General features: G+C 41.5%; 1 protein-coding gene across 1 annotated transcript in view; it reads right to left on the bottom strand.

Annotated features, from left to right (window-relative positions):
* Positions 1-22,047, bottom strand: part of EFCAB2 (EF-hand calcium binding domain 2) — a 30,767-nt gene extending 8,720 nt beyond the window's left edge. The window contains exons 1-2 of the mRNA XM_069008488.1: positions 21,949-22,047; positions 4,066-4,150 (exon numbers count right to left, since the gene is read on the bottom strand). Coding sequence (XP_068864589.1) covers positions 4,066-4,150; positions 21,949-21,973 — 110 coding nt within the window. The 5' untranslated portion in view covers positions 21,974-22,047. The remainder of the gene's footprint in view (positions 1-4,065; positions 4,151-21,948) is intronic.
* Positions 22,048-25,026: the final 2,979 nt, after the last annotated feature.

Here is a 25,026-nt window from a genome sequence, read left to right as displayed (position 1 = left end):
CATAGCTTGCATTTACTGCTGAACCTGGTGCAGCTGTTCTGAGGCTCTAAATAAAATTCTGACCAAACTGGCAATGCCTCAAAATAGTCTAAGATGAATAACGTCACACACTAGAAACAAAAGTATCCTAAAGCTGTAATAAAGCTTTAATGAGACTTATGGTGTGATTAAAAACAAAATAACAGAAGCCTTAATATAGCTTGTGATTTACAATTCAATTCAACAACACAGAAATTTAAGCACATTTGAATATGAATTCACAGTGCTGGTGGTTACCATGATCCACACCCTGTAGCTCCTTCATCTTGACCAGTGGTGAATTTTTTCATTTGGCGCAAAAATCAGATTGCCTAATAAAAATGGTAGATACAAGGAGGAATGACCTTTGTAAAATCTTCGTATAACTGTAAGGCCCTGGATGTAGCACACCAAGCATATGCAAAATTTTATGTATAAGTCTACGACCTCCTCAGACAGGTCCCAAGGAGTTCCTATTCTCATTGAAAACATGTGAGAAGAACTACAACAGAGAGAAAAAGGCTGGCTGCACAAAACTAGTTACAAAGCAAAGCCCAATCCCACACATCCATGTGCTATGAAATGAAACCAGCTACTCAAATGACCCTGCCCCTGTGGGTGTGAATGGCCAATGGCCTCAGGGAGGTCAGTCACTTAGACATAATCCTTGTCCATGCATCCTACTTCTAGTATGGATAATACTGCATTTGTTGTTCTCACTCCTGCATTCCCTCATATTTTCCAGCTACTTGTAACTATCCTCTGCCTCCACCAGAGCAACATCCAACACAAATCCTGCCTCCTTGCTGTCCCACACTATTTCTGCTCTCACAGACTGCCAGGGATGGGAATGCGACCAGCACCCTCCTGCCTCACCTCACTCACACCCAGCAAAACTGTGACGTGACAGAGGTAAGCCACGCCCTAGAAGAGTCAGCAAGATCTGGCACTGCTGGATGCTGTATCTGGCAGTCTGCATGCGTGCCAGCACGAGGATGTTGCTTGAAGTGTTTGTGGTAAAAAAGTCAGGTCCCATTTGGTAATAACATGGAATTTAAAGGACCCGATAGGAAACTGTATTTTGCTCCCAGCCACTTCCTCTCACTTAATTCAGCAGATGCAGTTTCTGCTGTGTAGTTTCTAGAATACAAAAATGATGGTTAAAATCAAGTTTATGATCATACAAGTTTTGTAACACAGATGCAATGAAAATTTTGGGTCATGGTTTTCACCCTACATATAACACTTCCAAATTACAAGATTTGCAGTATCACAAAAGTCCTTGACTGAGGGATGTGAAACATGCATAAAACAATACCATCTTCCTCATGCTTAATTTCTTACTAATTTGTATTTGCGCTAGGAGTCTTGGAATACCAATGTTGGCCTGTCAAACCAGTGTAATTTTCCATTCTTCACGAGTATCTCATATTTCAGGCAGTAACACTGATACAGCTACAATTGTGGTTAAGAATTGTGCTGTGCTGCCACCTTCTGATACAAGATAACCGGCCATTAATAATCCCATTTGTGATACAGCCCTGCAATATGAACCTAGGAATAAATACACAGTTAGTTTTTGTTCACTGTCTGTATCTGTACTATGACAAAAATTAATGTAAAATTGTGCATTTACTATGTTAAATAGACTTTTGGATGTCCCGTGTCTGAATGAATACATTTTAAAAAGAGTCTATTTGTATCATTTCATTGTTGTAACATGCTCTCAAGTTGTATATCCATATATAACAGAGTGAGAAGTGGAGAAAACTCTACAGCTGTTTAGCCAAGACTGCAGATGTCAATGACAAACAAGCAATGAGTATGCCATGATGCAGTGAGGGCTGGGGGCCCCCAAGGCTGGAGGGTGGTAGTGGTGGAGACTCTGCCCCAGGCCAGGCAGCCAGGACCCATCTTACTGCCCAGCCAGGAGCAGGACACCAGGGGGCACCGGGACAGCCCCAGCCCCGGGCATCAAGCACCTCCCTGGGCATGGACCAAGAGATTTAAGTGATGACTCTCCCCTAAAGAGCCCTATGGACAAGGGAACAGCAACTATACTGAGCGTGGAGACATATCCTAAAACTCTCCCCATGGAGTATAGCTGAAAAACCATTGCTTCTACAAAATACCCGCAATATCTTAAATTTAGAGGCATTAGTAAGCATGCATTGCTACAACCATCACATAAATATGCTGCACCTTTCTTTCCTCTCTATAATGTAGAAAAGGTGTTTGGAATATTTGTTTTTCAATTTGTCTTCATGAGAATGTCTAATGGCAACAATTTCACCAGTTCTCACACTCCATTGTAGTGTTTATACTCAATAACTGATTTAGAATTAAAAGGATATTCTTTTGAAAATAGTAACTGCAAATATGAAAAATTACTCCAGTAAATTTTCATAACAACAGCTTATAACCTCAGAACCTGCTCCCTGAGACATAAACATGTGGTTTATGTATTTTATAACAAAAGCCGTATTGTTATGTGTATGAATGCTTATGTTAAAATTAAGTAGCACTGTCAAATATTCAAACTTTAAAAATGCCAGAATTAAGATTATCTAGGAATTTTTTAATTTGACATCCTTTAGCCCTGTATCTTGTAGCCAGTTATGCCCTGATCAGTCTAGCAGTCCATGTTTTTATCTTCCACTGAACTTCCACCTCCTTGCTCAGACATATATTTTGTCTGTTTTTCCATAACATTGCAAGCTAAAGGTACAGTGCACGCAGTTCTCCCTCCAGACTCCCATGTGTGCACCATTTCCCCAGTTCTGGTCATTCCATTTCAAAAAGGAGAAATCTGAACAAGAAGAAGCACCAAAAAGAACGGCCAGAACTATAGAATAGCATCTCCTAAGTGATTAAGCACATCCAGACTCTTCAGCCTTAAACTACTGTGATAGAAGATGAATGGGACAGCCAGGTATGAATTCATTAATGAGAAGATTAATAGAGAACAATTGTTCACTATTTATCATAACATAGAAAAAAAATAAACCAGGGGCTGCTCGAATCATGATGTAGCAAATGTAAAAAACCAATAAGAGTTTCTGTATATTTGTTCAATTTCTTGTGACCTTAGACCTCTTGTCTATTTGCAGCTTCCTCTTGCCCCTTTATTCCCCCAGTTCCAGCATCCCTCTCTCAGGCAAGTTTCAGTCTTCAACCACTGAACAATGCAAAATGTCTGTTAAACAAGCAAAGACACACTTCTCCAATCAGGGCCAAAAGGACAGGTTCAGTTACGCTTTCTGGTAAAGTAGATGCCAGTTTAGGGAGGCAGGACCTGTGAACCCATGGAGAGAGGAAACCACGCTAGAGCAGGTTTGCTGGTAGGACTTGTGGCTCTGCAGGGGACCCACGCTGGAACAGTCTGTTCCTGAAGGACTGCGTCCCGTGGAAGGGACCCAGGCTGTGGCAGTTTGTGATGAACTGCAGCCATGGGAAGAACCCATGCTGGAGAAGTTCATGGAGGACTGTCCCATGGGAGAGGCCCCACGCTGGGGAAGAGTGTGAGGAGTCCTTCCCCTAAGCAGGGAGGAGTGGCAGTGACTACCTGTGATGAACTGACTGTAACCCTTACTGCCCATCTCCCTGCGTTGCTGGTGGGAAGAAGATAGAGAATCATGAATAAAGTTTAGCCCAGGAAAGAAGGAGGCCAGGGGAAGGTGTTTTTAAAGATTTGGCTTTACTTTTCATTATTTCTACCCTGATTTGATTGGTAATAAATTAATTTTCCCAAAGTCAAGTCAGTTTTGCCCATGATGCTAATTGGTAAGTGATCTTTCCCTGCCCTTATCTCGATCCATGAGCATTTTGTCATATTTCCTCTCCCATGTTCCACTGAAGAGAGGAGTGATGGAGCAGCTTCAGTGGGCATCTGGCATCCATCAAAGGTCAACCCACCACAAACATACTTGTCAAAACAGGGCCAAAAGAACTGTTTCAATGACATTTTCTGGTAATGGGATGCCAGTTTAGGGAGCTATTTATCTCTATATTAGATTCTGTAATATTTTTGTGAATATATTTACAAACCTGACATCCACAGTTTTATTGGATTCACGGTCAAACACCTCAAAAGCTTCTGTAATCTTTTTCTCAATTTCAGCTACTATGCCATCTGCAAAAAGAAACATAAAAAAAGAAAGATTCACTGAGCTGTTGCAACTAATTTATTTCCAATGTGAGACTTACAACAGCAGAAGCACCAAAACTGATAAAGGGCAAACAGGAAAGGTACTTTGAAAAAGCAGAATTTATTAGGAAAAACCCCCACTCTAAATGCAGGATCTGTCATTTATATTACTAACATCGCCTTGCTATGGCTCTGCAGCTACATCAAGTCAATGTAGCTGCATGAACACACAGCTGCCCAGGTATGGACCCTGCCCAGAGTGTGCCACAGCTCACTCTGGACCACAAGCCTGAGCCCTTCCTGGATGCCATTGTGCCACTGGAAGTAGGAAGGCAAACATGGGCCCAGGCCTGCCCTGAGATGGGGCTAAGTCACTTCATGCAGGTTCCTGCATCCAGGGAAACAAAAGTGCTCTCATGTCTACTCAGTTAGTCATAATGTATGAAAAGCTGGGAACCAGGGATGAAGAGATGTATAAGATATGTGCACAGTGAATGTGGCTCATGGTAAATAATTAATAGTAAGAGTTTGGAAAGGAAGACAATCTCAGCAAAGGGGAAGGAGTAACTTGCTGCATTTGTTTTTTATAACTCAACATCAAAGAACAGGGAAAGAAGAACCACAGCTTATCACAGATGTATCTTGTATAAGCCAGAAACTGCATTCTTGGGGCAGGCTAAGAACCAGGAAATAAATTCTGAAGAAAAAAATACAAGGAGAGGAAAGGGTCTATCTCAAAAGAAAAACTCTCTGGCAAGAAAGCTGAGGTAAGAAAAATAGTGAACTGGTAGCCCATTTATTAGTCTGACTCCAAGTGACAGAATATAGGAAGCAAAGTGACATGGAGATGACTTTTTGGTCCCTGTGGCTAAATACAGCCCCAAAATCCGTTTTGCAAACCAGGTCCCAGGAGGCAGCATTTTTTAAGCTAGCCCCCAAGCCTCCACAGAGATTCCACAGGGAAAATCTGAATGACAGCCAAATTGAGATTGGTATGAGGGACACTTGTTTTCTCATTTTCATACTTGTCTTCTGTATTTTCAATACAAAAAGCAAAATGTAGCTCTCCTGTAGTAGACAACATATTTCCTTTTTTAGCTGATGTGGTGTTTGCTGCTGAGCACCTCTGGCCAACATTAAGCCACCAGATCGTTTTTCTGCAGGCATAACAAATTCATACCTAGTTTTCTACAATCCCAATTGTTTGGGAACCCCTGGGGCTGTAGTGTGCTCCTACAGTGTGCAATCATTTTTTCATTTGCTTTCTTGCCCTCATGACAGAAATGTCATTTTGCTGACAAAGGGTATCAGAACTAAACATAGCTGAATGATACATTGGCTTTGTGATCTCCCTCTCTTTATCTTGACCCATGAGCTTTTTTATTGTGGTTTCTCCCCCTGTGCAGTTGAGGAGGGCAGAGAGAGGCTGGGTGGGTGCCTGGCAGCTGGCCAAGGCCAGCCCATCAGGCTGCAAGTACTTCAATGCAGCAGTGGATTGACCCAGATATAAGGAACCTCTTCTGCAAGTAGAAGAGAGGTGCATCCCCTCATAAAGCTACAGCTGCCTGCTGCTTTCCATCTGTGTTTGGTACTGAACTCCCCAGAGGATACACAAAGAGAAGATAGGTAGGAACATATCCTATATTCCTCTCTGTTACTTTATTCCCCTAAAGCATGGGCAGGTATGTGTGCGATGGATTGGAGACTGGAGCTCACTGAGGAAGAGGAGCCCTGTACAGTCCCCAGGCACAGGACAAGCTGTATTCTTTCCACAGCCTTGAAACAGCCTCAAAAAAAAAAAAAAACACAGTTAAATCTAAGTGGACCTGATTCCTTGCAGAAAAGTTCCTAAAGACTCTCAAACTACTAAATTTGATGGGTTTTTTTCTGGTTACTTCAAAGAGTCTTGGATCTTGTCTCCCGTGTAGACTTGGAGTTTAGTTCTTGACATCAGGCACTTCAATTGTACACTACAACTTGCAATAGAGAAATGTTGAAGGAATATTTATAGCTGTATATTCTTGGCATGATGTGTGAGACTTCTGTAGAAATAAAAATTAGCCAAGAGAAGGCAGAGAGAGATTTTAAGTACTGGAACTCTGTAGGCATCCAGTGTTTCCAAGTTTTTTTCCATGAAAACAGTATACACTAATCTCACCTGTTTGAAGAGGCCTGACAAAGAAAGGTCCTGAAATTGAATGAACTTGATTTAATCTAGGTACAGATAATCTATATCTCTTCCAAGAACTGAGAGGAAATTGTGGCTAAGAGCCATATCCCTGGAAGAAAACATAATATATTGTTGGCCTCTCAAAGACTCTCTGTGAGATGAGTAAACACCTAAAAAGCTACTGGCTAAATCTGTCGTCTTCCCTCCAGGAATGAAAGCCAAAGATGTCCAAGACAGTTCAGGATGGCAAAGCTATTTATCTGAAAAATTCAATAATTCACTCTAAACCTCTCTTTGTGATGGAAAAGGACATGGATTCCAACTCTAGAATAAGAAATGGGTAAAGTTTTAAAATTATCCCTTCAAGAGGGGCATTAAGAGACAAGACACACAGTTAACTCAGAGGATGTGATGTTCCAATGTACTGAAATGGTTTTGTACAAGGAGACTCTCCACCACAGGTAGATCAAAGTTTCATGTTGCCTTGTGGGCAGTGTTCTAGCAGTTTTTGGGGACAGAAATACCTACACTCTGACAGAATAAGATTACACTCACTTATTCTACTAACTAGAAAAACAATACGCAGTATCAAGGATAAAATTATCTCACTACTTGTAATGGTATAAATAAATAAACATTGAAACATACCATGCCAAAAAGGACTCCAATACCTACGTCTACTTATTCCCTCAAAAGAATCCTGTTAGTATGATGTATTATTTCCATTTTTATGCCGTTAAAATGCTTGAGATACTCCTCAGTGTTGTCCCATCCTAATTTCTTTTCCTACCACAAATGCAATAAAAAGAAAAAAAGTCTTAAAATCTGTTTCTCAGATACATTAACTGAAAGTGTACTCATTATCAGTTTTCTTTCCTGTACTATCCTTTGCTATTTTCCCATTTTGTTTAGTGTGAAATAGATAAAAGCTCTAGATATGCCAGATAAGTACAACTGACAGAGAGCTGGGACTCCCAAGTCAATTCTGATGGTTCTTTCAAAATGAATTATTTCTCTTCAGCTTGTCCAGACTGTTCCCCAGCCCTCTGAAGCCCATTTGAAGCCAGCCCTTAAGCAGAACACCTGCCTCAGTTGTGACATTTCTTCTGCAAAGACCACACTTTCAGCCTTTGTAGGGAACAGAAACCATTAGATAGATGTGGCTGTACCAGACTCTTGAGTAATAAGAATTTTCAAAAGGGATTTCTAGTTGATGCAATCTGCTAGATTCTACCATTCACTTAATGTATGAGCTTGCTCTTTCTTTCCTTGGGGCCAGTTGCTCTGATGATTCAAAAAGCCAATCCTTTCTTTGACTAAAGACAAATTATGTGCAGAAAAAAAGAGTTATCATAAGAAGAGGTAGTCCAGCATTAAACAACCACCTAAAATGCTGGGGAGCAGCATCTGTCTGTTGGTCACAGGAAAAGATTTAGACCCAGTGCATCCTGATGAACCTATTTACACAATGAAATACTTTTAAACTCTGTTTATGCTTCTTAAAAGTAAAATTAAGGGCTGATTTGTAGAAGTTTCAGTGGACTTGACTTTATTACCTACTGTTACTGCTCACACACCTTCCACATTATTCTTTATAAACATAAATTTAGGTGTATTGTAATAAATATTGTCAATTTTATATTTAAGCTCCTATATGCATGTGGATATCTTATTAATTACTCCATCCTCTTTCCATGGTACTATGCTATGGCTACAAGCACATGTAAGGAAACCCCTGAGGTCTCTGCTGACTGGAACTCTTTCTCACATGGGGCTGCCTTGTCAGTCTGAAGGGACAAGGGACATAACCAGGTAACCCCAACTCAGCGACAATTTCAGAGTCATTTACATGTTCTTATTTCAGTTTTATTTAAAGTGCTGTTATCAACAGCTCTTTTGTAGATTTCCCCATGCGGTAACTGGGGCTTATCAGCTGGAAGTACAAAATGTTATCAGTGGCTTTATACTCCAGCACCATTGCTTTTCTTTTCCACTAGCCATTATTTCATCCAAAAAAGTAGGCAGCAACCTTGGTCCTGTCAGTGGAACTGGGAATGAGATACAAAGACTACCATGAAGAAGAAGGAACATTTTTAAGAAGGTAATGGACATGAGAGGGGATGTGTCTGTGCTAGCAGCCACATAAAAAATGTGCATCTTTTAAATCCCCTGCAATCTGCACTCAACTTCAGTCAACATTCTATTTCTGCTCACAGATCCAACTTACTGGTTTTAACCACCTTCTCCTCTCTACTCCAACACTTCCATAAAGCTCCTATGACCACTCTTGGCATACTTTCAGGATGAAAGAGATGAACTAAAAACCAAAAGATATTTGCTGACACTGTTTCACATGACCTCTCCCAGAACTGTTCACAAAACCACAAATGGAAATAAGGGCATAAGAACTGGAAAAAAAAAACAACAAAAAACTCAGAAACTGACAGTAGTTCTAATGAGAAGAAATGTACAATGTATATTTGCTTCAATACAAAGGAAAAGAAAACAATAAGAGACTTCACAATTCAAACTCTGAGGAGGTTATCAATGAGCTCTTATGAGATCTAATCAGGCTTTTAAGCAAGTTCTAACTGGACCATCAGCTACATCAAGATATTCAAAAGCTGTCACAATATTCAGCATCACCTGTACAGGTGAATTCTCAAACATTCTCAAATAAGTTCATCAGTTTTATCAAGGCATTGTGTTTCCAGAATAAAAATGGAAAGCCAGTATGGTCTCATATCATGAATTCTTGGTGATGATACCAGCATTCTGCCACAAACATTTGGGTTGCATTCATATGAAGTGTGGGAAGCTTGGCTGACATAAAAATAATTCAGAAATCTTGCCCCACCCCAAAGAAGAAAACCTTACAGCATTTAACTAATTCTATTTTAAGGAAATTACTGAGGAATGGGAACATGGAGAAAACCATCCTGAGGGCACTTGAATCTGACTTATTGGCAAGATCCTTCTGCCTGCAGAGGAAAAGGCATGAGCTAACTTTTTTCCTAGTGACCTTCTCAGTTCCAGAGGAATCTAAATGTACAGTCAGCCTAATATGCTGAACCAGCAATTGTATGCCAAGCTCTAAAAATATCAAGCTAAGAGAAATATTGTCTTCTCTACACTGTACCTCCAGAAGCATGTATGATATTAATATATTAGGTATCAGAAAAGAAAGGAATAATAGGATTAAGCTGTAAGCTTGCAGAATAGGCAGTGTTGTTCAGTTGTGTCTTGTGATACCTAATTAAATATTTAAAATATGTAATCATTGAATACTCTGCATTCTAGAAAGACAAGAAGATTTTGAAGCAAAACAAGAGGTGTATAGAGCTTGATTCCTCCAAAGAAGGGGTAAACCTCTTCCTGAACTGCAATCCAAAGAAAACAGATTGATGCAAAGTATGGATGGCACCAATGAGAAAAGTGTCACCTGAGTTTAGGCATTCAGATTAAGTGAAGAGATAAAATACACAGCTTTGTGAAATTTCCTATACGTCAGTTCCCAGGAACTGACCAGGCTGATGTCTTCACTGGCTGCAACACCTACTCCAGTTTGGGATGCAAGCTATGGCCTGCAGACTCAGGAGAGGGGTAATGCCTTCCCTCCTACAAAAGAAGCATCCTATGTTATCACAGATTATACTCAGGCAATCTGAATCTTAGTCTGTATTAAAAAAAAAAAAAATCTTAACAGGTTTATGTAGAGATCACTTTCAAGCATTCCCAAAGAAGCAAAAATGACAACTCAAGAACAGCAAAAGCTTTTTCCTTCACGTTTTTCAGAATTGTTGAGAAGTAGCCATGTCATTGCTCCCCATTGCTTGTTTGTCACAGCATACACCATGTGATATCCAGATAACAAGCAAAGCTCATCACCAGTGTGAACAAAACCAAAACCCCGCACTCATCATCATGAATGCAAGCAACCTTGGACCAAGAGCATCACCTCATGCTGCTGTCACACCTCTTCTCCTAATGGCAGTACAAGTGAGAGCTGAAAAGTTACCTGGCTGTTTCCACCATAGTAACTGCCTTATGGAAAACCAACAGAGAATAAAAGTAAAGGGACTACATTTAAAAATAGAGAGACAGAATGGAGCTTTCAGAGTGGAGCAATCAGAATGATCTTTGCACAAACCCATGGCACCTAATGTGAACAACCACAAGAACAAAACCACCAAGAGCAAATAGATTTTTTTAAAAATCAGGTAAATAATTTGATGTCTGATATTAAAATACAGGCTGTCAGTTTGATGAATGCTGTGGAAAAAGTTAACTGCAAAAGCTACTTCATATTCTGACAGAAAAATATTAAACACAATTTTTCCTTTTTGTCTTCTTTACATAAGACAATTGTAGCATGGGCAAAATAGTGATGTAAAAAGAAAGCACTATCTTGACTCCAGTTTTGGCTACAAAAATGAAATTATTCTATAGAATTCTGATAGCAATAAAAAATTAAGAGTTCAGATCAACTCTGGAAATATCTTGTTCACTTCCTTTAGAAGTAGACAAATTCATTAAAGACTTGTAAAAAATTATACAGCAACTGTTCATTTCAACCTCAAAGTTGAAAAATGTACTAATATACCAATTTGCAAAAGGTATCTAGGTTGTGGTAGTCAGTTGGCAGCAACTCCCAAAGTTACAAGTTGCCAGTAACTTTACCTAATGAAGCAAGATATCCTGAATATTATCCTGGGTTTTGACTGTTCAGTAGATGGCATTTTAAATGCCATGGCATTCTAATCTACCATAGATTCAGATGTTTCAATACATGTGGGAATCAAAACTAACTAAATTAATGGGGCGATTAACAACTCATTCAACTGCTGAGAAAAAAGTATAGAAGCTATTGCTGCCTTGATAAGCTGTCAAGCTTCTAGTTGCTCAAAAAATTCTTAAACTACTTGACAGTGTAACATAGAACAAAATAGGTGAGGGAGAATGCCACATCAAGCTGGGAAAGAAGTCATAAATAGTCAGTGTCTTCCATCACCTAGAATTTCCAAAGGTGTTTAAACCCATAGCTCACACTACCTCTTAACACAGCTCATATTAAAATGTCATTGATTTGAAAGGGAATATCCGCCACTGACAAAGTTCTTGTCCCAGCTATCTCTCCTCAAAGGGGATGGAGTCATGGAGTCACAATCCCATCTACTGTCCTCCCTCCTGGATCAGACATGATTCTTCATCAGCAGAAAAAGTATTTCTTTTCCTCATGGTACACATTCTTGTCAGTTATCAAGCCCACTTTAATGCTGTCACTTCTGGTTGCTCCTGCAAGATGCCATTATTTTCCCTGGTCTTTGCTGGGCAGACAGTGCCCACAGCAGCCCAGAGAGATCACTCTGTATCCTCAGTTCTTGATAACTCATACCTGTCTGCCCTGAGTCATTATGATATAACACCTTGAACAGCTGCTCTATTAAACTTGACCCCCACATCCTGACCAGCATCCTCTTTGCTTGCTCTGTCCAAAGCTTACATTTCTTAATTCTATGTTTCTTAAAGCCGGGGGATGCAGATGGCAAAGTATGTCAGCATGAAGGCCCAGTGGAACTACAACCACTTCCTGGGCTTTCTGCAGGTCATGGAGAAGGGCAAAATATGAGGGATACCCTTGCTACCTCTGCAAATTCCTTAAGAGATGCTTGCTCCAAAACAAAATTGTCCTTTTGTTGGAGGGGACCAACAAACGATTATTCTCTGCGTGTTCGGCTCTCTTCATGTGCCTGCCCTACAGGCAAGAAAATCCTTCCTTCCTGCTGCTCAAAAGAGTTCCTGAGCACCTTGTTGGTGAGGGCAAGCTCAGTCTACACAGTCCTGGGATATACTGAGGCAGAACACTACAGGGAAAAATCATTCCCTTGTAGGCAGCTAGTCTGAGTGATGCAACACAGGTATATATCAATCCACACACTTCACATATCCCAGGAAAAGCTCAGCAAAATATGCCCTGATGTTTTGACTATACACAATCTGTGCAGATATGCGATATCTGCATATATATCTACAGATGCTGAAGCATCAGTCTTCGTAAGTATCAGCAGAAAAGCCTGTAATCTTGGGAAGTGATCAAGGAATACTACCTGGCTATACTAAGATAGAGTTCAGTCTTGTCAAACCTGAAGCACTGAGGTTTGATGAGTGAGCAATTTCTCTTTTTTTGGTTTTTTTTTTGTCTGGTAGGATGATACAGAAGGACTCCTTCCTACTTTCACTGAATGAATTCACAGAATGAATTTGTGATTTGATCTGCATCAAAGAGGAGAGCTGGAGGTGCAGTGGCTGGTTTATTGGTATGACCATGCATCTGGGATGTAGAGTGCATCATGTTCCAGGTCAAAGCATTTAAGATGACAGAGACTCTGGCAGGGATTCCTGAGTGGCTCACAGCAGCAGCTAGCTGAGATAGGCTAGCCCAGGTCTTGGAAGTGTGTAGGCTAGGGCAAGAACTTGGGTACAGCTCCAAATTCTCCTGCTGATTAAGTGTTTTGGGCCTACCAGCATGTCCAGGAAAAAAATCAGAAAAGAAAAAAGTAAGTTGGCCCATTTGCAGTTAAAATTGCAAGACATTCTGACACATTTTCTAATGAGTAATTTTTAAGCCGTTCTAGAGCATTCCTTTTACATCTACAAGGAAAATATTCCAGTGGAGGTCATCATCCACTACCTTGCTGGTGATAGTGGGCAGAAACCCTTCCACCAGAAAATGCAATGCAAGTTGGATTCCCACATAGATAGCAGCACAGGCAGGTTTTCTGCTCTCTGTTTTGACCAGCCAGGATGACACTGGGCGGGGAGATTACTATGATTACCACCTTTAAGCAGCAGGGAAGTGCGCAAGCAAATACTTGGCACCCAACCCTTCTCCAGCTCCAACTTACTGTTGCTCTGCTCCTGCTCCACATCCTGGCACAGCCCTGAGCTCCTCCTGCCATCCCCCATGGTCCCTTGCTGGGGGTACCACAGCTTATGCTGTGATAAGCACCTCTCTGTGTGACTTCATAGCTCAGTCTTGCACCTTTCCCTGTAGCTACAGCCTAAAGACTTTCATCGCCACAAGTACAAAATCTTTCTGAGCTCTGAAATACTCAACAGTGAGAGCTAATGTCCTGACCTGACCTTCTTAAGCACCTTACTCCTTGTGTCCTGACCCACTGTCACCGACCCCCACTGTAAATAGTGCAGGGTCATGCTGTGAACTATAACACACATTTTATTGTCTATACACTCTGGAGAATACATAACACTGGGAAGCAGAAGGAATGCATGCAGTGGCTGCTCTGTGTATGCTCAAACCTCAGATAAAAATTAGGGATAATCTCTTAGAGCTTGAAGGAATCTGGAGTCACCCTTACTTACAGCAGAAACACTTGACACGCCTCCTGAGCATCTTTCACAAGACAACAGCACCTACCCTGGTTCTGGGGGTTTATCTCTTCCCAGATTTCACACAAGTCTGCTTGCCCAAACTTTCTGCATTTGTTATTGCAGAGTCCTTGAAGAAAAGCCAGTTTCTTCTTTTTTCTACCTAGTATTTGGTCAAATGTTGAAATGGATTTTTTTCCTCAAGCCCATTTTAGCCTTCTTGCACTTCTTGGAAGGAAGTTTGATGAGATGGGCCTCAAGACCCCAGGATTGGAAAGTTACAGTGGTATTACAGGACAGAAAAAGCTATTGACTCCTGCATCACAGCAACACACATTTTCATTTGATAAGCTGTCAAACATTTTATGCCAGAAGTAGCTGTAACATTTTAAAGCAACAATAGAGGCATAGCATGAAATGTTTCACTGCAGCTCTCAGGACCTGGCCCTGCCTGTCTTCCCAAGTAGTCAGCCATATAGCCACCCTGCTTTAGTTTCACAGGCCTCACAACTGCTGCAGTTGTGCAGTTACTTCAGAAGCAGTGTGCAATAAGGACTCTTAGGAAGAATAATGTATCTAAATTGGACTTAACTGGTCTCAATCATGACCCGAATTTCAGCCAGTGAAGCACATCATCATTTTTCAGCTAGTCAGCTAGTGGCTAAGTCTGCCTTCACAAAGCCTGGAGCTTCATGAGCCAAAGCAGCAAGCTCTGACTAATACCACTCACCTTAATCATTTGCACAGGTCCAGCTCTAACAGCAAAGCTCTCCTGCTACCTGGTTTCCACAGACAAGTTGCCAAACACTTGCTATTGCATGCAACCAACACTGAGGGCAGTGAAACAACAAGCTTTGTCACGTTAACTTGCAGAAATCCTTTCCTTTTGATACACAAGATCTTCTCTTCTGAGCAGATGATGTGGAGATGTGCCTCCAGTCATCCAAAGCAAGCAAGGAAGTCCAATCTATGCACAGATCTGGATTGCTTTCTGCACGCCTGTGATTCACAGGTAATATACAATGGTTATCTTTTACTTCATGATGTTATCCTTCCTTCAGTAGAGTGAAAGAAATGTCAGCACTTGACAACTGTTAGCCTGCAAGAAATAACTGTGATACATTTTTTAAAGTCAATACTAGCTACATGCAGTGTCCCTTTTCATAAGGCAGAGATAAACTCAGCATAAATCTCCATTAGGAATGTCTTGCACATCCCTGAAATCCCAACTCTGGCAGTTGCACCAGCCAGCACTCCTGTGGCAGCTCAGAGCTGGCAAAAACAGTAATCTCATTGCAATTTGTTCTATATCCCTCATCTCAGCCACACCTGGGATATAATGAAAGAGCTATGTCTAGCCCATACTTATATCCTCTTTCATCACCAACAGCAACCTGCTCTGCGAGGATATATAGCTCTCCTGGTGATGCTGAGTGTTGCTGTATCTCCAGCTGCTGCTGAAAAAGAACAGCTTACATAGGCTGTGACATGGGCAGAACGCAGCCCCGCTGCTGTGCTGTGGGGTCACAGAAGGCATCTGTCACCTGTCTCCTTTGCTCCGGGACTCTCCACAGTGCTGCCTCCACGAGTGGATCGCAGAGCCACAAAGGACAACTCCGGCACCCACGCAGGCACCACACCAAGTTTCACCAAAATGCAGGGATGCACATACTGCTGTGGGACCCACAAAAGCAGCTCACTCTGACAAGGATGTGGGACAGTCCCAACACAGCACTATGTCACTTGTCACTGACAATGTACACCTGACTGCATGTGTGGCAGCAGCAAACACTTCATAAATTGAGTATGAACTGCCTCTGCACACTGCTTGCTCAAGTGGTCCAGAACCAGGCACCAGAATCAACTGGATACGAATGCTCTGAGAAGTAATTTATTTTAAACATAAGATGCTATGAAGTTTAACTGCAGTACCACAGTACTGCTGCTAGAACAGAGCAGTATGTAAATGTTCTTCTTTTGAATCTACAACATAATGGGAGAATGAATGGTTTAAGTATGACTTAATACAGGCTGTTATTATGTAATATATCAGAAGCCCTTCAATTTGTCTGATGGTGTCTTAAATGAGTTAAAAAAATCAGTTTCTAGACTGATTGCAATTCTATCTGCGCTACTCTGTCTTTGCCCAAGCAAAGGAAGACTCTTAGAGTGAAACAAAATGGCAAGGGATTACAGGGGTTTGCTGCAGCTGCCTGGTTTTTAAAGCACTGCCTCGAAAGTATCGCTTACAGTGCTAAATCACTTTACATACCATGAATGGATACAAACCCCCAATTTTCTTTTTGTTTACCTAAGAGTAACATTCTGAATTTGAACAGCATTTCAGCTGACAACTGACATATACATTTAACATCAACGGGGAATATGACGTTTCTGGCATTCATCATTTCAGACAGACTAAGCTAAAGGAGAAAGTTAGCAAACTTGGGAAAAAAGGATACAATGTGTTCAAAAATGAACTTCAGAATTCATGTCTAATTTTCAGCCTGACGATCAGCAATAACGGTCCAGAACCTCCTGTGAGCTTACACCAGTGACACCATAATCCATACCATTTTTAAGATGGTGCTTGGAAAGCTTTTGAAGGTTATGATTCTACACAGCCCTAGGCCGGACTCAAGAAAATCCCCTCCAATCTCACATTCATGAGGCTGTCACATCCTACCTGCACCTATGCAATATTGAACAGTAAAGACAACACATTTCTAAAAAGTTGTGAGTCTGTATTTTCTTAAAGGCAGGCATTTACAATTTAAGGCCGTTTATAAAAATATTTCTGAGACCCATCAGGTAGCACATAGTCCTGAGGTTGGTTTGGGACCTCCAGCCCCTCCCCGTGCCAGTAGCTTTTACGCTCCCACTGGATATCTGCGAGCTCCGCTTCTCTGGCCACCCCTGCAGCACCCCAAACCCCACCACTGACTGTGCCATTCACTTCCCATGTTACTGCCATGCTGAAAACATGGCCCACCTCTCCACAGGCTGGGCTGGGACATCACTGCCGCAGCTCCTGTTTCCCTCAGGTTACCTCACAGGATGTGTAGGAGCTATTTTCAACTTCTTCCCCCACCTCAGCCATTATCCCAAGGCAGAAAACAGCAGCACAGCTGGACCCCATGGCAGGATTTGGCCAAGGCAGAGCAATGGTGTGATCAACACTCCTGTCTGCGCGGTCACCTCCCAGCTGGGGGCTAAACACTGCCGGTGACAACAGGTTCATGTCATATTTCTGTTACCCAAAAGACCATTTTCCTTCCACAATCTTTTGCCCAACACATTTTATTTCCAATAGCAACAAAGCAGTATCTGTTCACACAAAATACAGGTACTGCTAAACTGAAAAATCTCCCAACCCCTCAGATCCCAGAGTAATTAGCATGTAGACATGGAAATTCTTAATAACACGTTAACTATTGTTGGAAAGATAATTTGTGGGAGTTCTCGAGCTCACTGGTTGGCATTGTTGAAAAGACAAAAAAGTTTAAAGCTGTTCTTTGCACACCATCCAATTTTTCATGCGATAAATCAGCTAGAAGTAGAGCCAAACTGAAAAATTTCTGCCATTTTATGCACCATGGAAACAAGAAACCTGTCAATCTGCAATTACCTATTCTACATCCATTTGGGATCAATTTCTGCTGTGGGAGTATAGCCAACAGGATCAGATCTACAACCCCTGTTTGTCATGGGAGATGGACATGATTTATTTTTTGTTTCACTCTCAAATAAGTACAAATATTAAAACATAAATCAGATTGGTATCAGGGTGCATGTTAAACTGCATTACAGTCTAATAAAGGCTATAAACTTTTCTCCTCATGTAATTTCTTACAGCAGTGTCAACAAGAGGATATAAAAATATTCAAAGTGTTCATCTATAAATTCCACTCTGATAAAACTGCACACTGATTTCCTAAGTGATCTCATATATTCAGATTTTTGTCTAGAGCTGAAATATTGCTTGCTTGAGCCCTATGAAAGCTATTTAATTTTAACAGCTCATGTTAATTTTGGGGGTTTTCCCCATAAATTAAACACTGCCACTTTTTAAAGTACAGATAATTTGTCTGATGGACTACTTTAGTCTGAAGATTTATTGTGTTTAATTCATAGCCTTTTTACCTTTCAAATGCTGGTGCTCATTTGTGGAACTCTAAAAAATACATTTTAAAATCCTCAATATAGCAAGACCCCCAAAAGTACTCACATGCATCATGTTATCCCTTTCAGCAGGATTCCCCAAAGTCGTGCATGGCTGAAGTGCTTTTCTGTGTCAGGTTTGAAACTATCATGTTAATTAAGTGTGCTCCAAGCAGAAGTAATGGTTACGACTGCCTACAGTGCTCACGGCAGCTACAAGGCTCTCCCAGCTTCCACTCAAAACTTTGTTAAAACAGAATGAGCAGTGATAGCACATTTTTAGTATCTCTTGCAATACAAAAGGCAGGCAAAGCCAGGTGAGGTGATGTGGACAGTGAAGGTTTAGAACCTACTTCCAGGCATGAGAAGATTCAGCAGGGCAGGTGATACAGGTGTAAATCTGCTCTTTGCAAGGAGGTAGTAGCTGAATGTGTAACTAGTTCTCACTGAATGCTGTCACTGGTATCTCTGACTTCACTGGCATGCCAGGCAGCAAACTGGGGCAGGCAAAGAGCAGACATATATGTATGACTGAACACACTGTTACTGTACTTACATACTAAAATAGGAGTGAAAACTCTTTCCCAAGATCCACATGACGGTATGTCTTCATCCGTGGCGGGAAGAGGTTTTGTGAGGCCTGATCACAAATTGCTACCCAGAACAACTACAAATCATTTACCAGAGAAAACCATCACTGCAGAACAGTTACTCTCCATAGCTCTTCACAGCAGAATCAAGCAACTTTCTGGGGACACCTGTTATCCACAACCACTAATTTGGTTCCATTCAGGTGTAAGTCGGTGATGCAGGAGCTCAGACTACTCAATAATCCCTTTGGATTAAAATTCATGACTTATTAATTGGGTTTTAAATATGCACTATCTGGCACAAAGAATATGGTCTTTGAAAAACTGTAATACTGATCAATTACATAACATTTCCATAATGATACAGGAATGCTGAGCATTTTCTCCTTTATGTACTTTCATGCGATTTCTTAAATCCCAGATGGAGAAGAATATGTCTTCAGCCTAGTTCCACTTGAGGCACTACCAGTTTGACATTTTGCTTTCAGGTTCTAGCAACATCAGTATTGAGATCAGAGGTATTACAACTTCGAAAATCTGACATGTTGTGTCAAATTACAAAGACAGTATCTGAGAGCAAATGGAAGAACAGACAGACTGAATTAAGTAGCAGAAAAGGGGAAAGGAACAGAATGATAGGAGGGAAGATAGAGACAAATGCACAAAAGTGAAAGATTAAACAAATACTCTAGCATAATCAGATGGGTGTGAAGAAAAAACACTAAACATTGTTGAAAGCACAAATGTAGGGATATAAAGTCAGACATAAAACATGTAGCTACATATAGTATGGGCACGGTCCCCTTAACACTTACACACATACAAGATTTTATTCACAACATTTGCATAAGCTAGAGGGTAATACTCATGTGAGTAACATGTACAACAGGAAGCAGGATTTGGCCTTTCACTGTTTTTCCTTGTGTACATCATATATATCTGTAAAACATTCAAGCAGGCATTTCAACTTTGAAGAAGACAGAACTTGAAAATAATAGGACCTAAGGGAAACCTTTCCAGGAAAGCTGGTAGAACTACAGTTCTACAAAGCACCGAGAGGAACACCCTAAGGACTAATTATTTGACAATAAAACTAATGCTATTACTTTGAAGCATAATACAGTAAAACCTGCAGCTTTCATAGATGTGGAGTACTTGTTGGAGGAAAGGATAATCGATGCGTGAATCTGGCATCGGGGAATCCTAATTAACCCTCTAACTGCTATCAGCAGGAAGGCTAATAGCAGCTCTGAAGTGGTGTAAGCAACTTAATCCTAGGGGATTGCTTCTGTTAATGAGACACTGACTGTTAGCTCTCCTCAGCCGTGTTTACAGTAATGAGGCACCTTTATAGGGCAATAAGCAACCGGTTTGCCTAATAACAGGCTGGGATTCTCAAGTGACAGAAGTTACTGTCCATGTGACCCAAGTTATTGTCCTCATTCTACAGATAAGAAACCAAAGTCCGGCATGTCACTTTCCATGATCCACAGGTCGGGCCAGGGATGGAGTTTATGGGTCAAGGTCATTTAGGGTGATAGTACAATTCTCCTCTAGAAGGTGACATCTGATGCTCCACTGGGAATAGTGTTTTACAGGATGCTAAAAAACATGAAGTGCAGGAAAACCCAAGAGAGTCTGTCTTTAGTAATACAATAATTAAACTTCTTTAAAAGCATTCTCACTTTGGACCTACAAAAAAAAGATGTTAAAAGTCTTTAATCGAGCAATCAAAAACTGACGACCTTCCTTCTCCAAGAGTTTCTGGCTGTGGATTGACAAAATGGCACAAAATCTCAATATTATACATATGGGTGCCCAAAATATATGGAGCCAGGCTTCCCAATACTACTTCCCTCATCTCAGATCATTTGGCAGACTTCTAGGCTATTATCCTATAATTTCTATCCACCTTTGCCAGCACCGTGCCACAGCTTCATTTGCAACACTGGCAAGATGTAAAAGATATGCTTCCACAAGACTAAACAAAAATTAAAAACAGTATTAAAAAAAACACTTTAAGAACAGTCCTCAAGGAAGTTACCAGTCTTATTGTTTAATTTCTGCAAGATATCTATGCTGCAAAGTGCAGATAGAAATACTTGTACCAAAATCAAATCAGTCATTTAGCACCATCCACAGCAACTATTTATACAAGACTTTTCTGTGGCATACATTGTTTCCTAAAAAGTATTAGATAATCCATTGATTATATTATTTCAATTACAATGTTCAAACTTGGCAAACTATTGCAACACACACAAGGTTAGTTACAGAAAGGATGGATTTCAAGAAGTCACTATATGGTGGGCTTTACAGAAAATATATTTTCCTTGAAATGATACTTGAATATCCTTGAGGAAGGAATTACCTTTAGCCTATAAAATAGAATTTCTGGCAACACTCCCTAAATTAGAACACACTAGCCTCTAAAAATAAGCCATGGTGCTATCAGCAGCACAGATTACTTTTTTCTGGCAGAGAGAGCCCAGTGCATCCAGAAACGACTGGGAGGGGCCACAACCAACCAGCAGCAGGTTCAGCCATCCCAGCTGCCCTGGCAGCCACCCCATGCCAGGACGAGGGGGGCTAGCCTCGCCACCACCCAGCCTGGATGGACTCTGTGTGGTGGCAACACCACCATAAGGCTGCCAGCACCAACAGGCAGCTGGTGGCATCCCCTGTAGCAGGGAGTGCTGGAGAGCAGCCCCCTGCCCGTGGTGGAGGCAGCGGTGTGGCCACCCTGAATGGGATGGGAAGTCAGGGTTGTATTTCTGTGTGCGTAAATATGCACGTGTGTGTGCTTTCATATACACGTACCTTCATACACACATCCATGCACACATGTGCACGCACAGATATATGCACACACGTATCTCAAATCACAGAATGAGCCGAGTTGGAAGGGACGACAAGGCTCATCAAGTCCAGTTCCTGGCCCTGCACAGGATCCCACCAACGGCCTGAGAGCATCGCCCAAATGCTTCTTGAGCTCTGTCAGGCTGCTGCTGTGACCACTTCCCTGGGGAGCCTGTTCCAGGGTCCAACCACCCTCTGGGTGAAGAACCTTTTTCTAATATCCACCCTAACCTTCCCCTGGCACAACCTCAGGCCATTCCCTTGGGTCTTGTCACTGGGCACCAGAGGAGAGAGATACTGATACAGAGGCACTGGCCTGCCTCTCCTCTTCTCCTCGTGAAGATGTTGAAAACTGCAATACACACGCACACACACTGTGTTTATGTATATAAAATGTATGTATGTAAGTATGTACATGTGTATGTATCTGTGTCTGTGTCCCTCAGAGCGTGCCCCTGCGCCACCCTGGCACCAGCCCCGGCCAGGGCTGCCCGCACAGCCTCCCCGCCTCCCGCCGCCTGAGGCCCGAGGCGGGCGGGCCTCCCCCGGTGGCGCCCGGGCCCCGGCCCCGTCCGCACACCCCGCCGGGCGGGGAGCCCCGGCCCCGGCCTTACCCTCGCCCTTCTCCTTCTGCGCCATGGCCGCAGCCCCGCACTGTCGCCATGGCGACGCGGGCCTGCCCGGGCCCTCCCCGGGCCCTCCCCGCACACCCCCCGGGGGTGTCGGGCGTCGCTCCCCGCTTTGCCGAAGAGGCGGAAAACGTGTCCGAGCCCCTTGTACGCCCCCGCTGCACCGCGCCGCCCTTCCAGGCAGGAGTCGAGCGAACCCCGTGAACCTGCCACTTCAAAGCACTCCATTTCTCTTAAAAATACAGCTTTCCCAGCAATTGTGGAGATTTCCATGTGTCTGAGCTTTAGAAAGTGAAAGAACATTTTATTCTAAATGCCATCACGCCAAAACAGCTAAAATATTCTGTCTTAGTGATATTAAATAAAACTGTGCTGTTTAAATTTAGCTGTGTGTTTTAGCAGACAGGCTTGCAATGCCTGGTTCTTCTGACTCTAAAACAACTGTGAAAGTAGGAAAAAAATACAAATATTAATATTCTGGCAAGATGCAACCATATATTCCTAGCAAATAAATATTTATGAAATTCCTAGAACTAAACTAAACAAGAACTAAAACTTTATCCTCACCACAGCAGGTGCTTGTTTGTCAGATGTTAAGTTTTGCAAAGCCCACGTGGATGACTCCTTCTCACAAACTCATTTCCACCTCTCAAACAAACAGTTAATGATGTTCTCAGTATTCATGGAAGCCTGAAATTTCAAAAAACACATTGAGCCCAAACAGGGCTTCTTTGCTTAAAAAAAACCACAACTTTTTAATAACATTTTAACATTTGCTATTTGCCTTTCAGCCACTTATTTTTGCATTTTTTATTGAATGTGGCTCAGAGTAAAGAGGGTATAATAGATACCCAAGAGAATACATCTTCACTCTATTGGGAAAACAGCTGATTATGCTCTCTAACAAAGCTGATCCCTCTGAAAGGTTATCTACTGACCTGAACAGTTTATTAAAGTAACTAAATATTTCAAACTACATGTTTAACTGGAGGAGGAGTACAGATTTGTTTCCTCTCAAATTGCTGACAGAAACTTTGGTGAGAACAGCATGGCAGCCGAATTTAGAGGATGCAACAGCAGAAGGAAAGGCCTTTATCTTTCAGTCTTACAGGGGTCCTATTTCTTATTCCCTTAACCCCTCCACACAGAAAACTTGTCTTTCCTGACTGTAGGTCTATGGTGGTGGGTCAGCCACATGTTTGAAACTGGAGAAAAGTGCAAAATACATTGCTTTGAGAAGGATGGACCTCTCTTATCTCTTCCTTCCCCTACCCCAAATGTAGAATTTCATGTTCTTGAATATTGTGCCCAGCATTAGATTTCTTATAATATTCTCCCAATCATTCATCATAGAACACTTACAGCTCTTCTAAAAATGTTACACTAATTCAAAGTATTTGCTACATATCCCTAAAAAAAAGCTTAATAAAATCCTGTTCTAGTTATTCAGGCTTTCATGACAAATCCATGCCCAAAATATGAATAACTCTTAGTTTTAGAATAAGTAGAAATATTGCATATTGTGCAGATTTATTGAGATTTTTGTGTGTTTATAGTAGACTTTGAATTGAAGTGAATCACTGTAACTGTGACATGAGAAGACACTAACTCCACTCCAGTATCCACCTTTAACATCTTCCCAGCAATTTCTCCAGGGCTTGCCCTTCACTTTCCTCACAACCCCTTCCCATTTGACAGGCACGTATCTTTGTTTCCTCCAAGAGGGATGGTAACAAAAGCAGTGTGAAAATGCTGATGAGGAAAGGAGAAATTGTCAAGTATGCCACAGCTATGACTTGTCGTTTGCACCACAACATCTACGTTCTGTTGTAGTTGCTGACCCTGGCCCTTGTGAGCTGCTAGAATAGCTCCTTGGGGAAAGTGTTGTTCTGAGTATATAAAGGCCTTGCTCAAATCCTGGATGTTTGTATCAAACTTGTTAAGTTTGATACCTTCAAACTTAACAGAAGAATCTTCAATGACTTAGACCACATAAAAACCAGCAGTTTGCACTGTCCTGCCTGTGTTGTTGAGATTCCACTCAGGACAATTACTGTAAATCAAAGTGGTTCATTTGTATTGTCTGCTCCAGCTTAGAGTTTCCTTTTGCTTCTGGTAGCTTGCATCCTTATTCTTCCAATTCCTAACACATAGGGATTTGGTGTCTTGCCTGTCTCGAGGAGCAGAACAAAATACAGAATGAGAAAGCACTTCAAAATGAGAATTCACTGCTTTAAAATCTCCTGGCAATGTATCTTGAAAAATCTGTGTAGCGAAAAAAATGTTAACAATTATAATGCAGATCAAATATTGGACCTGAACCACATAGCTGTTTCCCTTTTAACTTAATGCACAGATATCTCAAACCAAGGGTATGAGTGGGCTGAAACAACTAATCACATTTTGGCACAGACAAGTACAAAAGGAAACCCAGAACTACAAATTCAACAGCTTGAAATATCAGCTGCTGCATGCGAGATCTTTACAGAACTCCTCTGAAGAGAACATACCCTTTTAAAAATGTGATTTTTCATTTTAAAAATGTCATAAAATATCTCAGGAAAATTATGGAAGAATCCAGCATTATTGATATAAAGCGTGAATCCACTGAAGTCTTATAGACATAAGGTTCCCTTACCTCCACTCCTAATTTCATCACATACATTCCCCTAAGCTATCAGGGTCCTGTCACACATTTTGCATATCTTCCATGCGTATGTTCAGAAATGTTATTCAGCAATAAAAAACAGGTCTAAAATGGGAGAAGTGATGTAAGAGAGAGCAGTTCAGCGAGGTATAATAATGTCCTACAAAGCTGTGTCCCCCCATGGCTTCAGGGCTGCAAGCATCTCAACACATCTTTGCTCCAAACATTTGCCAAAGACCTTCACTATAGGACTCCCTCTGTGAGTCCTTGGGGACCATGTAACTGATGGCACAAAGAAGCGTTTTCATTTGTCCTTCACAGAGAAAGTAGGTGGATAGCTACGATTCTGTGACAGGATTCTTACCCATAGCTCCTCTGCAGCTAAAGGGGTACAGCTGTGCTGTTCGGCAGGCATT

The sequence above is a fragment of the Aphelocoma coerulescens genome, chromosome 3 (assembly GCF_041296385.1).
Source record: "Aphelocoma coerulescens isolate FSJ_1873_10779 chromosome 3, UR_Acoe_1.0, whole genome shotgun sequence".
Classification (NCBI taxonomy): Eukaryota; Metazoa; Chordata; class Aves; order Passeriformes; family Corvidae; genus Aphelocoma; species Aphelocoma coerulescens.
Note: the sequence above shows the minus strand (reverse complement) of the source record. Positions and strands in the feature narration are given on the sequence as shown.